Source organism: Ictidomys tridecemlineatus, chromosome 8 (assembly GCF_052094955.1).
Source record: "Ictidomys tridecemlineatus isolate mIctTri1 chromosome 8, mIctTri1.hap1, whole genome shotgun sequence".
Taxonomy (NCBI): Eukaryota; Metazoa; Chordata; class Mammalia; order Rodentia; family Sciuridae; genus Ictidomys; species Ictidomys tridecemlineatus.
In genome coordinates, this window is record NC_135484.1 from 118,999,177 (window position 1) to 119,015,369 (window position 16,193).

General features: G+C 51.7%; 4 protein-coding genes across 8 annotated transcripts; 3 read left to right on the plus strand and 1 right to left on the minus strand.

Moving 5' to 3' along the window:
* Positions 1-1,711: 1,711 nt before the first annotated feature.
* On the plus strand, positions 1,712-3,597 carry Gpsm3 (G protein signaling modulator 3). Its single transcript, XM_005338940.5, has 4 exons — positions 1,712-1,881; positions 2,149-2,248; positions 2,444-2,643; positions 2,869-3,597. Exons 1-4 carry the CDS (start codon positions 1,843-1,845, stop codon positions 3,004-3,006), a joined length of 477 nt encoding a protein of 158 aa, XP_005338997.2. The 5' UTR covers positions 1,712-1,842; the 3' UTR covers positions 3,007-3,597.
* An 819-nt stretch (positions 3,598-4,416) lies between these two features.
* Positions 4,417-9,402, plus strand: Pbx2 (PBX homeobox 2). Its single transcript, XM_005338942.4, has 9 exons — positions 4,417-4,652; positions 5,540-5,613; positions 5,831-6,078; positions 6,177-6,367; positions 6,543-6,678; positions 6,774-6,927; positions 7,294-7,382; positions 7,500-7,586; positions 7,720-9,402. The coding sequence occupies exons 1-9, from the start codon at positions 4,432-4,434 to the stop codon at positions 7,810-7,812; spliced, it is 1,293 nt and encodes a 430-aa protein (XP_005338999.1). The 5' UTR covers positions 4,417-4,431; the 3' UTR covers positions 7,813-9,402.
* Positions 9,403-9,548: 146 nt separating this feature from the next.
* On the plus strand, positions 9,549-13,112 carry Ager (advanced glycosylation end-product specific receptor). 5 transcript variants are annotated; one of them, XM_005338944.4, is made up of 11 exons: positions 9,549-9,949; positions 10,122-10,228; positions 10,345-10,537; positions 10,716-10,780; positions 10,888-10,975; positions 11,073-11,255; positions 11,396-11,526; positions 11,714-11,855; positions 12,134-12,160; positions 12,604-12,730; positions 12,851-13,112. In XM_005338944.4, exons 1-11 carry the CDS (start codon positions 9,898-9,900, stop codon positions 12,945-12,947), a joined length of 1,212 nt encoding a protein of 403 aa, XP_005339001.1. In that variant the 5' UTR covers positions 9,549-9,897; the 3' UTR covers positions 12,948-13,112. The 5 variants fall into 5 exon arrangements, with proteins under 5 accessions (XP_005339001.1, XP_077876363.1, XP_040138357.1 ...); XM_078020237.1 differs by having other exon boundaries at positions 10,716-10,809; positions 10,869-10,975; positions 12,851-13,087; XM_040282423.2 differs by lacking the exon at positions 12,134-12,160.
* Positions 13,113-13,303: 191 nt separating this feature from the next.
* On the minus strand, positions 13,304-15,757 carry Rnf5 (ring finger protein 5). Its single transcript, XM_005338950.4, has 6 exons — positions 15,572-15,757; positions 14,540-14,558; positions 14,333-14,445; positions 14,165-14,219; positions 13,971-14,088; positions 13,304-13,856 (listed from the first exon to the last, which is right to left on the minus strand). Exons 1-6 carry the CDS (start codon positions 15,709-15,711, stop codon positions 13,759-13,761), a joined length of 543 nt encoding a protein of 180 aa, XP_005339007.1. The 5' UTR covers positions 15,712-15,757; the 3' UTR covers positions 13,304-13,758.
* Between the last annotated feature and the right edge of the window lie 436 nt (positions 15,758-16,193).

Genomic DNA, 16,193 nt, shown 5'->3' on the forward strand with positions numbered 1-16,193 from the left:
TTTTTTGTGATGGGTTGTGGAGTGGAATGGGAAATAATGGAGCTTCTGCATAGTGTTGGGGATTTAGTGCCCCAGGCTCAACATTTGGATCAGAACTTTAAATACAGTTTAAGATCAAGAGTAAGTACAGTCCCATGATCATTTTGGATGTATTCTGAAAGCAAAAATTTCTAGTAGCCCAAGGAGAATACATACATAGTAGGCCATGTACACCCCCTGTCCCTCACCAAGTGCATTTAGTTATAGCTGCTTAGGAGATTCCTAAGGTCTCAAGTAGAGGAAGATGGAGAGAGAACATCTTAAAGGAACCAACCACCTTTCACAACATGATTACACCTTGTTGATACTGATAAGCCTGAGATATGGAGGCCTGAGAAATTTTGAAAGCTAATAATTACCATTTATTGAACATTCACTATGGGTCAAGTGCTGTATCACAATCTTCACATCAATATATAAGGTAGGTGCTATGAAAGCCCCATTTTACTCTCAAAATCTGAGGCACAAAAGATTTTATTTATCCACAATTGCAAGGTATTAAGTGGCATATCCAGATCTCTTTATCACATTTCATGGTCCCATCCACTCAGCTGTGGCCAGGTAGCCATTTAAAGATCCCAAAGGTCTACCCTATTCCCTCCTCGATATCATCCAGTCCAACATCAATCGAAGGCCAAGCCAGGAAAGTTGTCCTCTCTCCATTTCTAGATCCTTCATTCACGACCTAACATTTTCTCCTGCCCCTTATCTGCAATAAGCTGCAAATTGCCAGAATGAAACCTATTTCTATTTTTCTCACATTTGATGCACTTTGAGGGGAGAGGGCGAGGGGTGAGGATACCAAGGATTAAACCCAGGGGCACTTAACCACTGAACCATACACCCAGCCCTTTTTTTATTTGAGACAGGGTCTTGCTAAGTTGCTTAGGGCCTCACTGAGTTGCTGAGGCTGGCCTCAAATTTGTGATCCTCCTGCCTTGCTAGGATTATAGGCATGTGCCACTGCACCCTTAACCCTTAAGAGCTAAACATCTAGTGGGCAGGAATAATTATTCAATCCTTAATTCTTTTAAAAAATATGTTTAGTTGTAGATGGACACAGTATCTTTATTTAGTTTTTTATGTGGTGCTGGGTATGGAACCTCACAAATACTAGGCAAGTGCTCTACCACTGAGCTACAATCCTAGCCCCCAGCCCATAATTCTTGAGTAACTATTGCATGTGGGAACCAGTACTAGGGATACATGTGTACACACACACACACACACACACTCTGCTCTGAGTGCTCTGCTTTCCACTGGAACCATGTGCCTCCTAATCCCAATAAGTCTGAGGGGAGTTGGGAAGGGCCAAATCCTAGGTCTGTTTTAGGGAGGAAAAGGACCTGGTTTGGGGGAGGGGGATCCTGAAGAGTGAAACCACACTTCCTGTGTAGCTAGTTCCTGTGTTGACAGAAAGAGCTGGGGGGGGGCAGTGAAGGGAGCTAAATTGGGGGTTGGGAGGCTACTGAGGCTCTGGAGAGAAGACCAAAGTCTCCCTCCCCACCCCAGAAACCTCTCCACTCCTGCAGCTGGAGGAGTTGTTCCCAGTCTTTATGCTCCCCTGGGGAGAGGGGTCAAACAAACTGTTTGGGTGGGAAAAGAGAATGGAGGAAGTTGACATGGATGGGCGGGGCCGTGGGGGGGCTGACCAGGAACCCAGCTTCCTGCTCAGTGCCCAGGCATCCATCCCCCAGCTTACCCCCACCCCTTCCAGCCCCCACTCCCCTCAGGAACCCAAGGTTCCGGCCCTCCTCCCAAATCCCAGTCACCCCTCCCCCATCAGTTTCTCCCCGAAAGGGGATGGAGGCTGAGAGACCCCAGGAAGAAGATGGTGAGCAGGTGAGCTGGGCACTAACTGGGGAGGCTAACTCTGTCGAGAGAGAGAGAGAGAGAGAGAGAGAGAGAGAGAGAGAGAGAGAGAGAGAGAAATGCAAGGACCCAGAGTAAAGATCTAGTGACGGTGGACCTAAAGGACTTGAAAAGGCTTGGGCACCCTAAGGCAGGAACAGAAACACAGGAAATGGGACACTGACCTATCCCTCTGCCCACCCTACTCCCTCCACCTACTACCGGGGCTTGACTGGAATGTATGTCTCTTGGCATCAGGGACCCCCAGAAGAAGAGCTGGGCTGGCCTCCTCTGAACTCCACCATTCGGCCTTGGCGATCTGCTCCTCCATCCCCTCCTCCTGGAACCCGCCACACAGGTACCCCAACGCACCCAGGGAATCCCCTGACCCTGGTGCCTACATCCTGACTCCATCCCTACCTCTCCAGACTCCCCATCACATCCCCATGGCTCCGACCCAAAGTTCCTAGTCACTTCACCCTCTCATCATCCCCCACTGCTCCAATCCACCAACTTCTCTGGGTCTCTGAGCCCTCCTCCCTCCTCTCCCCAGCCTTGGGGCCCCGTTCGGCCTCCCTGCTTTCCCTGCAGACTGAACTCCTTCTGGACCTGGTGGCTGAGGCACAGTCCCGCCGCTTAGAGGAGCAGAGGGCCACCTTCCGAGCCCCTCAGAATCCTTCAAGCCTAACTCCAGTCCCACCCCGGCCTCTCGAGGACAGAGAGCAGCTCTACAGCACCATCCTCAGTCACCAGGTAAGACACCCCCAGAAGGTCTGGTCTCTTGCCCCCTGTTCTGTTTGGATCTACTCCTCTTTGTCCCTAGACATCTGCCCCATACCTAGTCCCCAGTCCCCAGTCCCCCCATCCCCATCATAGGCTTCCGATCTGCTCCCCCGACCCCACCAAGCCAGCCTTGGCTCCTCTCAAGGATACCTACCCCCCAGTTCTTACCAATGTTTTCTCCCTCCACTCCTCCAGTGCCAGCGCATGGAAGCCCAGAGATCAGAGCCTCCCCTCCCACCAGGGGGGCAAGAGCTCCTGGAGTTGCTGTTGAGAGTTCAGGGTGGGGGCCGAATGGAGGAGCAAAGATCCCGGCCCCCCACACACACCTGCTGAGACTTGAGTCTCCAACTAGCCCCTCCTCCCTCCTGGGGCTCAAAGCTGGGCAGCCAATGTCTGCCCTCAACCCTGCCTGGCATGGGTACCAGAGACTGGAAGACCCAGCAGAAATTACAGTGATCACCACCCTCAGCACCTTCCCTGGGAACTGGAGGGGGTGAAAGTCCTCAAATCCTGGGAATAGGCAAGGTAGGATGGTCAATGAACTTCCTGAAGTATTCTGGAGCTTGAGGCTGTAAGAGGATCCCAGCCATCAATCTCAGGCAGTAACTGGGAGTCCCTGTCCTGAGCTATCCAGCTACTAGGCAGGGTGTGAGGGCTCAGGCCTTTCCCTCTCAAGGCAAGTCTCCTAAGGTTATCACTTGATAGACAGCTCTACCCTCCTTCCCCATAGGAAGAAAGGGAGGGTGGGCACAGCACAGAAAGATCAAGAGTATTTTCTCATCCCTGCCTTGGGCACCATCTAGCACCCAATACAGAGGGCCTAGCAGCTGTGAATGGACCTTTAGCCTGCCCACCCTCCCTTCCCACTGCTGCTGAGTTTGTCTGATGTTTTGATTGTATAAATAAATATAATTCCCCTCTGGACTGAAGACTGATGTCTGCGGGGTGGGAGGGTGGAGAATAGGAAGGTGAGGCCAGAGGCGCCCTCTTTCCCCAGTCTGGCCAGAGGCCAGCTCCCCTCCCTAGCTGGTTAATTACTGGCTCATTAAGCAGCGGCTGGAGACCTCCCTAATTATCTCCCCCAGCCCCCCTCTCCTGGTTTTAATTAAGTAGAACAGGGAGGGGAGTCATTAGAACAAGAAATATGAACTGAGCTGCCTGTGAACCCGGGCATTCCAGCGGCTAGAGTCGGTGTCACTTAGGGTGGAGACTCAGAACCCAGGAGGTGGACACCCCAGCCCCCACCACACCCCCCTCCCCGGCCACGGAAGTCCAGCCCGCGGGCCTTCCCTTAGTGCCCCGAAGTGCCAGTCTCCTCCCCTCGTCCCGTCTTCCCTCTCCCCTCCTCCACTCGGTCTCAGTTCCTCTGTTTCAGTGTGTCTCTCTCCGCCCCCGGCTCCTCCCTGTTCCTCCTCTCTTCTCCCCTCCTCTTCCTCCCGGGTTCCCCTCCCCCAGCCTCGCTCCCCCCTTCTCCCTCCTCCCTCCTCCCTCTCTCTCACACACACCCCCGCTTGGGCCTCCTCTCTCTCTCCGGCTCCATTTTCTCCGCCGCCGGGGGCCGGGGTCTCCTGTGGGGGGCCCAGCCGGTACCCCAGGTCTCCCTTCAGTGCCGGGGTGAACCCCCGGGGGAGCGAGGAGGGGGGGAGACGGGCGGGGGTTGGGGCGGAGGGAGCAGCGGCCCCAGCGAGTTTGGGGGGGAAGTAATCAGGCGGGGGGAGGGGCGGAGCAGGGAGGGGGCCTCAGGGCCCCCCCCCAGCTATGGACGAGCGGCTACTGGGGCCGCCCCCTCCAGGAGGAGGCCGGGGGGGCCTGGGATTGGTGGGTGGGGAACCTGGGGGCCCTGGCGAGCCTCCCGGTGGCGGAGACCCCGGTGGGGGTAGCGGGGGGGTCCCGGGAGGCCGAGGGAAGCAAGACATCGGGGACATTCTGCAGCAGATAATGACCATCACCGACCAGAGCCTGGACGAGGCCCAGGCCAAGTGAGTGCCCCCACCCCGGGACCCCACACAGACCCACAGGACCCCATTCACAAGCTGAGTCTTCTGGGAGCCCCCCCCCACCCCCGCCCCAACTCCAGGGCCCTCTCAGGATCCTACAGCTTTCTTCTCTCCCTTAGTCTGGGATCCCTTGAGCGAAGTGATCTCTTTCAAAACCTCCTTTCAGCCCCAGGCCCTGAAACCTCCAGAGGGAAGCCCAGGTGGTCTCCCCCTCCTAACCTTTTGCTGACCCCCCACACTCATCCCTTCTCATCTCCGGAGCCCCCTTCTGGCTCCCAGACTCACAAACTGTTCTAGACCATGCTGTTTCCTCCCCTAACTCTCCACCCAGCTTGCCCCATTCTCTCCAGATCTGGGACCTCAACACCCCTTCCCAAAGGTGCTGACAGTCCTCTCCAACCCATGGCCCCAGCCTCCAAGGGTCCTCACCTACCCTTCTCCCTCCCTTAGCCCCAGGACCTTTCTAGATACCTTATACTGAACTCCTTCCTTACCTGGGCACCCCCAACCCCTCTCTGCCACCTCAAAATTCTGAACCTTCTCCCCTTTAGCATCCATCCCTTTTTCTGAAATCTACCTAGTCACTCTCATTTTTCCAGTTACCCCCAAATTCCTTCTTCACAGCTTTTCGTGACCAACTCCCAAAGTCCCCAGCCCACCATGGTGCCTTTTGCCTTCTGCCAATATCTGCTAATAAGCTGAGTAGCTTCCCCATGTTCGGAAGCTGATTGCTACCCAGGAACCATCCCCCAACTCTGCTTTCTTCCTCTGCAGATTTCCTCTTCTCTCTCCTTGCCCTCTCACACTGCTATGGTTCCCTTGCTGTTTAGCTCCTCAACTTTTGTTTCTCTACTCCCATTCTTCCTAAGGAAACACGCCCTAAACTGCCACAGAATGAAGCCTGCTCTCTTTAGTGTCCTGTGTGAAATCAAGGAAAAAACTGGTATGTGGGGGTCTCCCCCTTGAATCCTCAACTCTGGGGACAGCCATGTTTACTATGGGGCTGAGTTTGACAACTTGGGACCCTGAGGAAAGGTATTGCTAAGAGAGACTGGGGAAGGAACCAAAGCCTGTAGACTTGGGTTTACAGGAGGCAACAGGAAGACTGAACTTTGGGTAAGGGGTGTCTGTGTCCCTAAGTCTACTTACCTGCATGCTAGGCCTCAGCATTCGAAGCTCCCAAGAGGAGGAGCCAGTGGACCCACAGCTGATGCGCTTGGACAACATGCTTCTGGCAGAGGGTGTGGCTGGGCCTGAGAAGGGGGGAGGCTCAGCTGCAGCCGCTGCAGCCGCAGCAGCCTCTGGGGGTGGTGTGTCCCCTGACAATTCCATCGAACACTCGGACTATCGCAGCAAGCTTGCCCAGATCCGCCACATCTACCACTCAGAGCTGGAGAAGTATGAGCAGGTGAGGAGAGGAAGCTAGGGTGGGTGGAGGAGGAAGCTCTTTGGAGGGAATACCAAAGCCAAAGGGCTTCTCACCAGCCCACCTGCTCCCCACTACAGGCATGTAACGAGTTTACAACGCATGTCATGAACCTGCTGAGGGAGCAGAGCCGCACGCGGCCCGTGGCACCCAAGGAAATGGAGCGCATGGTGAGCATCATTCATCGAAAGTTCAGCGCCATCCAGATGCAGCTCAAGCAGAGTACCTGTGAGGCCGTCATGATCCTTCGTTCCCGTTTCTTGGATGCCAGGTGGGGTCCAAGGACTAAGACCAACCCCCAGTACCAGACTCTTTCCCATTTCTCTCCAAGACCCTGAGCCACCATATTGCATAACATGGTACTCCACACAATGATGCCCCCTAGAGTCCCGCAGTATGGCTGCCAGGATGCTAACATCCTCCCTACTCTTCTCCATCCTTTGTAGACGGAAACGCCGTAACTTCAGCAAACAGGCCACTGAAGTCCTAAATGAGTATTTCTACTCCCACCTGAGTAACCCATATCCTAGTGAAGAGGCTAAGGAGGAGCTTGCCAAGAAGTGTGGCATCACTGTCTCTCAGGTAATATGGGAGTTTGGGAAGGAGTCTTTGGGCAAAAAGCTCTCAGATCCTACTCAATGAGGGGTTTCCACCTGACTTTGCCCACCATCCCACAGGTCTCCAATTGGTTTGGTAATAAGCGAATTCGGTATAAGAAAAATATTGGAAAATTCCAAGAAGAGGCAAACATCTACGCTGTCAAGACTGCCGTATCAGTCACCCAAGGGGGCCACAGCCGCACAAGCTCCCCAACACCCCCTTCCTCTGCAGGTGGAGCTCACTGCCACCCTGGCTATTTTACATACTTCTTGCTTTTGTTCCCACTTCCTATCTAGGCATGATCCTATCAGAGAATTTTGGGGGTTGAGAGGGACCAAGCTGAAATGGGGTGGTAATGTCAGTGGACATAGGCCATTCCAATGAAGTTGCTTCAGCCTTTCTTCCAGTGGGTGGCCAGGGAAGGCTTTGGAATCTATTCTGAGTGCTGAAATGTTGTTTTGTGGATAATTTGTATACAGATATACATATGTCCCTACAGAGCTAATTTAGAGGGCTTTCTGGAACCTGAGAGTTATGTTCATCTGCCACCACAGACTCCATTATACTCTTCTCTAATTCCCTCTTTACTCCTCCAAGGCTCTGGCGGTTCTTTCAATCTCTCAGGATCCGGAGACATGTTTCTGGGGATGCCTGGGCTCAACGGAGATTCCTATTCTGCTTCCCAGGTCAGGTGCCCTATCTCCTTGAGTGGGACTTTCCCAAACTCTTGTTTCTCCTCTTTAGGGTACAAGACATCCTCTGAGGCTTCTTTTCACTGTTTTACCTTCCTCTGCTGCCTGCAGGTGGAATCACTCCGACACTCCATGGGGCCAGGAGGCTATGGGGATAACATTGGAGGAGGCCAGATGTACAGCCCTCGGGAAATGAGGGTGAGTGGATACTCAACTCACTCTCGCTCGCTCTTACCATGATGGGAGGGCCTTTCCCCAAGCAGTGTTGTCCACCCCACCTCCACAGAATTTTCCAGGACCCTATTCCTACTGTCTTTCTCCCTTTTTCCAGGCAAATGGCGGCTGGCAGGAAGCTGTGACCCCATCTTCAGTGACATCCCCCACAGAGGGACCAGGGAGTGTTCACTCTGACACCTCCAACTGATCTTGCCCCTCAGGATCACTGGGGGTGGGGGCTCTCATAAGGCGACTCTTGAAGAGGACGCAGGCATCCAGAGGACAAACCCCTAACAGGAGAAGCACAAGAAAGAGAAGGGCGAATGGGGTCAACCCTCCCCAATTAAGACTCTCAGTGCTGGGGGTGCTGACTACATGGCAGGGAGAATGGGGCCCTTTAGGGGAGAGTGGGGTCTATCTCCTCCTTTTTTCCTTTTTTGTCTTTTCCCCCATTTCTCTTACACAGCAAATCAGGCACCTATTTCTCAGACCCCTTTTTCTCACCCCCCCCCATACACACTCACATACAACTATTCTGTTTCTGTGTACTCCCCCACTTACCCTCCCCACCCTGCTAATATGCTCTGGAATCTGGAGACGTCAGCCCTGCCCGACCCAGAGATGCCAAAAATGGGGACGCGACTTCTGGACAAATGACATGGGCCACGCCCCCTGTGCATCCCCACCCCCTTCCCCTCCAGACGGCTTTATTACCTCATATGCAGCTCATCTTAAACCAATAGAATCGCTCGGTGGACGAGAGTGTCTGACTCAGATATCTACCTCGGAGGGAGTTTCTGCTACTTTAGGGAATTGTTGACTGGGCTTTGGGATTTTTTTGTTGTTTTTTGTTTTTGTTTTTAAAGAAACGAAACCCTGGGATCCATCTGTATCGTCTTTTATTTTTATTTTTTGGTGGTGGTGGTGGTGGCTCTTAATTTTTTAGTATGGGGAAGTAGTTTTGTTTTCTTTTTTAAAATAAACATACTTTTTTAATATAATTTCTTGCTTTCCCATATTAGAGGTGATAGCCAAAGGGGTCTCCATAAGAGAAAGGGGAACCAACAATACCAGTGAAGAAGCCCACCTGGCTCTATGCCTGCTCATCAGAAAGTGAATTTTACAGAACACCAAGCCCTTCCCTCTAAAATCACTTAGGTGTTCTTTGCTTATGCAGGCAGTTTCTGTTGTATTTGGAGCAGTGGCAGTAAGGGGTTTGCCTTGCTGGCCCCCTATATCCAACCCCCTTCCCACAACCCTTGGGCAGGGCTAAACTCAACAATTGAAGAAATTGAAGTTGCCACCTTCCCCATGTGACACATCTTTTAATTAAATCTTTTTTTTTCTTTAATTGTCATTTGCAGATTGGAGGATAAAGAACAGAGAGGGGATTCTTGCCAAATATGTTAAATATGGGTTGGGTGCTTATATATGTATTTCCCTCAGTTTCCCCAAAAATGAGGTATCTTTTTTTCTCACCAAAATCAAGGGGGTGGGGAGAGGTGGGAGGTTGCAAAAATCCAGGTATGGGGGAAGAAAAAACACTGTCCCATCCTTGGCCCTGAACCCTACTATCTAATCCCCTCAAACATCCTCAGGATTTTACAAGACTGTCAAGAGTGGGGAACCCCTCCCATTAAAGATCCTGGCAGGATTGGGGAACAGGTTGGGAGTGTGATGGGTGGGGGGGTGGGAGGCACGGGGCCAGGGGCAGTTCTCTCCTCACTTGTAAACTTGTAGTTTCACAGAAAAGAAAAACAATTCAGTTTTAAATAAAGAAATTTCTTTTTTCCCTGGGTTTAGTTGAGAATTTTTTTTTTCAAAAAATGAAAGACCCTAGAAGAAAAAATTTTTCTCTCAAAGCCCCAATAGATTTCTTCCCAGTCCCCTACCCTGTTCCTCATCATTCAGGCCCCAAGTCCATCCCTGGAGACAACAGCTGAACCCTGTTGCTTAGCAACCATGCCTAGTCAAAATGGGGCTCCAGGCAGCCCTCAGCAAAGGAATGATGGAATATGAATGCAGTGGGGGGCTCTAAGAGAATGAGACCTTAAGAGGTACACTCCTCACCCCCAGGGAAGTGGTTGTGTCCAGAGTTGGCAGTGCCCAAGGGTGAGGTAAGAACTGCTTCTCCTAGCACCTGAAGGACTCTTATTCAAGAAGCATGAATTCCTAGCATTCCCTGCAAAGGGACAAGACTGGGAGATGGGGGTAGGGGAGTGGGTGCAAGCCCCACCCAGGGCGGTGACCACTAAAGGGAAAGGGACAGACAGGAGCCTAGGAAAGAAGCAGGATGGCAGCAGGGGCAACGGCTGGAACCTGGGTGCTGGTCCTCAGTCTATGGGGTGAGCCATTCCCTGCCCCCAATGATTCTCCCTGGAGAAAACACTTTGCCCATAATTTCCCTGGAATTTTTCTAGATCTTGGACACTTGCTTTCAAGTTCTTAACCCACGCTCCCCTAATTTCATTAGCCTATCTCCCTTCCTGCCCCTTCTACCTCAGTGCTGTTTCCCAGGGGCAGTAGTAGGCGGTCAAAATATCACAGCCCGGATTGGAGAGCCATTGGTGCTGAACTGTAAGGGCGCCCCCAAGAAACCACCCCAGCAGCTGGAATGGAAACTGGTAAGCAGGGCCCTGTCCCAATTTTCATAGAGACCTGTGATAGCTTGCATCCCCATCACTGTTCGATCAGACTTTCCCAGAGAACTGGCATTGCTCAGGCCCTTCTCTGTCTCCAGAATACAGGCAGGACAGAGGCTTGGAAGATCCTGTCTCCCCAGGGAAGCCCCTGGGATAGTGTGGCTCGTGTCCTCCCCAATGGCTCCCTCCTCCTTCCAGCAATTGGGATCCAGGATGAGGGGACTTTCCGGTGCCGGGCAACCAACAGGCATGGAAAGGAGACCAAGTCCAACTACCGGGTCCGAGTCTACCGTAAGGGTTCCAGGGCCTTACCCAAGGCCCACTTATCTAAGAAAAAACTTTCACTCCCAGCCCTTGACTTCTTGGCCCTGGTGTGTGAGGACCTCTGACTTCACTACCTACACTATCACACCTGGAGAGTGGGAACCTTCAAAGCTGCAGCCTCTGACTGGACTTTTCCCTCCTGCAGAAATTCCTGGGAAGCCAGAAATTCTAGATCCTGCTTCTGAACTCATGGCTGGTGTCCCGAATAAGGTAGTGGAAAGAAGCGGGAGAAGCAGAAAGTGGTGCTGTGAATGTGGTTATGTACTGTATGAATATATCTCACATTTTCAATGATAAGGTTACCACTCTTTCTTCAGGTGGGGACATGTGTGTCCGAGGGAAGTTACCCTGAGGGAACTCTTAGCTGGCACTTAGATGGGAAACCCCTGATACCTGATGGAAAAGGTGAGTCCCCATGTGCACACACCCCTGCCCCACAGCTTCCTTCTTCTTAGATCAATATCTCCCACCTGGATGTCTTCTCTTGTCCTCCCTCCCATAGGAGTGTCTGTGAAGGAACAGATCAGGAGAAACCCTGAGACAGGGCTCTTCACACTCCAGTCAGAACTGATGGTGACCCCAGCCCAGGGTGGAAATGCCCACCCCACCTTCTCCTGTAGCTTCAGCCCAGGCATTCCCAGGCGCCGGGCCTTGAACACAGCCCCCATCCAGCCCATTGTCTGGGGTGAGCAGATGGGGAGAGCCCCAAGTTCAAGTGAACATGTTCTGGAAGTATGGTCCTCCCGGAGGCAGGGGTTAAGCCCACACTCACCGTGACCACTCCCAGGTGTTAACACTCAACCTCGTGCCCCTTCCTGCCCTCAGAGCCTGTGCCTCTGGAGGAAGTTCGATTGGTGGTGGAACCAGAAGGGGGAGCAGTAGTTCGTGGTGGGACCGTGACCCTGACCTGTGAAGCCCCTGCCCAACCCCCTCCTCAAATTCACTGGGTGAAGGATGTGAGTGACCAGGGGGAGCTGGGAGGTAGAGTGGCAACTGGAAGAAGTAATTGGCAATTGGAAGAAGGGCAGAGGCTAATGGAGGAAAGGTGGGCAAGGAGCTGCGAAAGAAGACAGGGTATCTTAGGCAGTGGAGACATGTGGATGGGGATTTTGTAATAGCCTAGTGTCCTCCTTCCTCCACCAGGGCATGCCCCTGCCCCTTCCCCCTAGCCCCATCCTGCTCCTCCCTGAGGTAGGGCCTCAGGACCAGGGGACTTACAGTTGCGTTGCTACACATCCCAGCCATGGGTCCCAGGAAAGCCCTGCTGTCAGCATCAGCATTACAGGTAAGACCATTTCCCAAATTCCTGAGACCCTGGGCCTGGGATGAGGGACATAGTAGGCTCCAACTCTCTATCCCCTTCTGGCATTATCCCCAAGAGCCATCCTACCCCACCCTCAATGCACCCGCACCCAGGTCTCTGCCCCACCCAAATCCTGCCAAGAGAACAGCCCAGCTTCTCTCCTCTGAACCAGAGGGAAAGACTCCACTGTCACTCCCACAAAATAGTCCTTTCCCAAACTGAAGTCTTTCCTTCTGACTTGCCCCAACTTTTTCTTCTAGAAACTGGCGAGGAGGGGCCAACCACAGGTGAGGGATTGATTGGAACACAGTCAGAGAAAAGCAGATAGTCCCTTCCACATGGACTGGGGAGATGGTCAACAAGAAAGGAATAGTGGGAGGACAGCAGAATAGAATAGACAATATGATTGATATATGTACATTCCATGTATGTATTATATGTCAAAATACATTCTGCTGTCATGTATGACTAAAAAAAATTAAAATAAATCGTATGGTTAAAAAAAAAAAAAAGGAATAGTGGGGCTGGGGTTGTAGCTCAGTGGTAGAATGCTTGCCTAGCATGTGTGAGGCCCTGGGTTAGGTCCTCAGCACGGCATAAAGATAAATAAATAAATAAAATAAAGGCATTGTGTCTCATCTACAACTAAAAAAAAATAAGAAGAAAAAAAGAAAGGAAGGAATGGTAAAAAGTGAAGGTTGTGCCCTCAATTTTCTCTATCTCCTTACAGGATCTGTGGGAGGATCAGGGCTGGGAACTCTAGCCCTAGTTCTGGGGATCCTGGGAGGCCTAGGGATAACTGCCCTCCTCATTGGGATCATCATGTGGAGAAGGAGGCGACGCCAAGGAGAGGAGAGGTGAGTGAAGAAAGCCACACGCCTCAGATTTAGAGCTTCCAGGCAGCCAGTGAGGGGTGTGGGGGATGGAACAATGGAGAGCTAGGAGCCATATGTGGAATTCTCCCCAATCCTCCTTAGGAAGGCCCCAGAAAACCAGGAGGAAGAGGAAGAACGTGCAGAGTTGAATCAGTCAGAGGAGCCGGAGGCAGCCGAGAGTGGAACAGGAGGGTCTTAAGGGGACCCCAGACAGATCCTGTCCTTCAGTTCCCTTGCTTTTTTCCCTTAAACTGTGCTGGTCCTAAACCCCGTACAATCTCTAACCCACCTCAACACACTTTCTTCCACAACCAGAGCCCTCCACAAACCATGCTGAATAAACACCTGATACATCTTGCCCATACTGCTGTGTCTTCTGTTTATGTGTATGTGTGTGTGTGTGTGTGTGTGTGCACGTGTGTGTGACAGAGAAAGAGAGAGTGTGAAGGGGTTGGGGGAGGGACTTATCACCAAACATCTATTTAAGTTAGGGTGAAGAGGCTTCTCTCCTGGAAGGAAGAAGAGAAGGAAGAACTTGGGAAGAGTTCCCATCAATACATTTTACCTTTTTTATTGAACTTGTAATAAAGGAGGTAGTGGGGGGGGTGTTTAAAGTCAAAACTCATATTAGGCACTGGGGAGAGAAAAATTAAATTAAATCACAAAAGGAATGGAGGAAAGTCAGAGGGAGCCTTGCCCACCTTTCAACATCAAATCAAGAAATCAGGGGAAGCAAAACATTAGGTGAGAGGAAAAAGGGCACTCTTTTCAGTCTGCCCTCCTTCCACAGGGCTGGACTATTACCCAGCAAGAGAGTGAGAGAGTTCAGAGGCGGGTCTCTCATCCTATGCACAGTTGTTGCTGCTCCTTCCCATGCCCTCCTGGAGAGTGGCCTCAGCCAACAGAAATGGAGGGGTCAGGGAATGGGGTTCCAGAAGTAAGGAAGGGTCAGCAGGGACCCCCAATACTGATTCTCCTCTGGCTGGAGGTGGGCAGGAAGAAGACATAGCTCAAATACTGAGCAGCCAGAAAAAGAAGAAAATGGCGAGAAACAGGAAGAGGGAATCCTGCCAGCTGGAGGCCGGGTGACCCTGTCCCAGATCCACACCTGTGGGAGAAAGGAAAGCTGCAGAAGCACATACTCCTAGGCCACAAGGGAACCTGGTGGGGGTGGGGGATGGTTGAGGGGATTCCCTGAGAAGAGCTAAGGGAAGACTCTTACCTGCACCCCTGCGGAAAGGCTCATGAGCATTGAAGACAGTGGTGAAAAAGCCAAAGGGAAAAGCACCAACACCAAATGAGAAGTGAAAACCCCCGGTATCTCCAAATGGCTGGAATCCCTAGGGAAGAGACAAAGTCAGGGGAACTAGGCATATCTTTGGCAAGGAAGGGATACAACTGGACAAGAAGACTCACCCCTCTGCTCTCTGGAGCTGGTCGCTGGCCCTGGGGGCGGGGTGGAGTTTTCAATCTGAGGGTGAGAAGAGAAGACTGTCAAGAGTGTTCTTTTCCTCTCTTCTTTGACACCCTCTTCCTGGGACAGAAGCCTTCATCCTTGCCTCAACACTACCTCTAGTCTCTCACCTGGGATCCTGGGGCTTCTGGCTCCCTCGCCCATAAAGCGGGACAACCTTCTCTCTGCTGATACCAGCTTTACACACTGGGCACTCTTGCCGCTCTGGCCGTGTCTCCAGCCACTGAAGAGAAACAAATGCAGTGATTTCAACTACATAGAAGGGTCTTCCAGCTCCTCAGACCTCCCCATTTCCTTTCCATATCCTGAGTACGCACCTGATGAAGACAGGGCCAACTGGATGGGGGGGAGGGGGAGAAAAAAAATGGTCAAACTAGCTACAAAAAAGACACAGACCCCAGACTTAACAGAATCCCACCTCTCCCATCTTCCCAGATATTACCTGCTATTTCTTTTCATATTTTCTGCAACATCTACCACACTAGCCAACCTGGCCTTCCTGTTTTACTGATCTAACACCTAAAGCTCTATCCATCCACAATACACTCAACCTTCTCCTCTCCTCCAACCCTCCCTCTCTTTTCTTTCAACTTAATTTTCAATTTTCTTCAACCCACCCCTTTCCAGATCCAACCCCTTTTAGCCCCCATTCTTCCAGACCAAACCCCCTTTGCTAGCACATTCCCCCCCCCCATTACTCTCACTTTTAAGCTTATTCAAGTTTCTTTTTCCACAACGTTTTCTCAATCCTGCCCCTCCACGGTCCATGTCTCCAGGTTTGTCTACTACCTACTTCCAGATCTCATTTGAATGTGAGCCCATATTCCTTGGGTCTCCTCTATTCAACTGATGCATGCCTGTCCTAACCTTTGAGTCTCATCCGTTTCTACCTGTTCAGTTAAAAAAAAAACTATTTTTCTCTTCTACCTTTTTTATTGGTGCATTATAATTGTACATAATGATGGGATCTGCAGTTACACATTCATACATGCACACAATATAAGAATTGGGCCAATTTAGTTAAAAAATTCTTAACTTCCTTGGGATAAGGTGCCCTCAGGTCCCACCTGCACAGATGTGTAGTTGTCCCCATTCCGGTCCAACCTCCTCCTTATAATACACCACACACGCACCAGCTCCTATCCTAGTTCCTGAGACTGTCCTTTCCACAGATCTACAGACGATCCCTCCTCCCACACATAGCAGAAAAGACGTATGTTCCCCTCCTCAGGCCTCACCCACAGAAATGGACCCTCCGATTATCAATGTGATTGTAGGGTTCCCCGCTCCCAGGCTCTCCAGTATAGAGGTAAGCCCCACCAACTTCAGCCCGGATCCCAGACTCTCACCAGTACAGGTGGCCACACACACTGACCACAGCTTCCCGAGCGGTCTCCAAACATATATTACATTCGAAGGTCGCGCCCGCCCCGCCCCGATCGCGGTTTGGCCCTTCGGGGCCCCCGTCCTCCTCTTCTGCTGCTGCCATGGCCGGTTCTGTTTCGCCCCCGCGTACCCCTCAGTCCCCCTAAACACACACGCCCCAAAAAACAAGAAGCCGCCTCCTGCCCACGATCGTTGGGCAGGCTTCAAGGTTTTCTAATCGCTATTGGTCTAAATGCTTGCCAATCACATAAGATTCAGGAGAAAGGATTGGCCCAAAGGGTGGGGGCGGCAAAAGGTTTAGGCGGCCCTGCCCTTCAACAATGATTATTGGTTGATATAGTCACTGTCAGTATGCTACACCAAGGGATTGGTAACAAGTCGCTAAACTGGGTCCTGTCACCCGGCCAAGGAGGGTTTTATTTGTCTGAGCAGATGCCACTCATAACTAAAGGCCAGAAGCAATTGGTTCGGGACTACTTGAACTCACCCACTATATTAAGCCCCTTTCTTTCCTTCATTTCCTCTTTCAAAGAATGTCCGGATTCCTATTGGACTTTGGAGCGTATAAGCGATTGGCTGGAACTC

Bases quoted from the DNA above. Each gene is read 5' to 3' on its own strand.
- Gpsm3 (XM_005338940.5), top strand. From the start codon at position 1,843: ATGGAGGCTGAGAGACCCCAGGAAGAAGATGGTGAGCAG. The intron at 2,249-2,443 runs GTACCCCAACGC...TCCTCTCCCCAG, and splicing joins TCCTGGAACCCGCCACACAG to CCTTGGGGCCCCGTTCGGCC. The intron at 2,644-2,868 runs GTAAGACACCCC...CCACTCCTCCAG, and splicing joins GCACCATCCTCAGTCACCAG to TGCCAGCGCATGGAAGCCCA.
- Pbx2 (XM_005338942.4), top strand. From the start codon at position 4,432: ATGGACGAGCGGCTACTGGGGCCGCCCCCTCCAGGAGGAGGCCGGGGG. The intron at 4,653-5,539 runs GTGAGTGCCCCC...ATTCTTCCTAAG, and splicing joins CTGGACGAGGCCCAGGCCAA to GAAACACGCCCTAAACTGCC. The intron at 6,679-6,773 runs GTAATATGGGAG...ACCATCCCACAG, and splicing joins GTGGCATCACTGTCTCTCAG to GTCTCCAATTGGTTTGGTAA.
- Ager (XM_078020237.1), top strand. From the start codon at position 9,898: ATGGCAGCAGGGGCAACGGCTGGAACCTGGGTGCTGGTCCTCAGTCTA. The intron at 9,950-10,121 runs GTGAGCCATTCC...GCTGTTTCCCAG, and splicing joins GCTGGTCCTCAGTCTATGGG to GGGCAGTAGTAGGCGGTCAA. The intron at 10,810-10,868 runs GTGGTGCTGTGA...TTCAATGATAAG, and splicing joins AGAAGCGGGAGAAGCAGAAA to GTTACCACTCTTTCTTCAGG.
- Rnf5 (XM_005338950.4), bottom strand. From the start codon at position 15,711: ATGGCAGCAGCAGAAGAGGAGGACGGGGGCCCCGAAGGGCCAAACCGC. The intron at 14,220-14,332 runs GTGAGAGACTAG...TCTCACCCTCAG, and splicing joins CAGAAGCCCCAGGATCCCAG to ATTGAAAACTCCACCCCGCC. The intron at 14,089-14,164 runs GTGAGTCTTCTT...TCTCTTCCCTAG, and splicing joins CAGCTCCAGAGAGCAGAGGG to GGATTCCAGCCATTTGGAGA.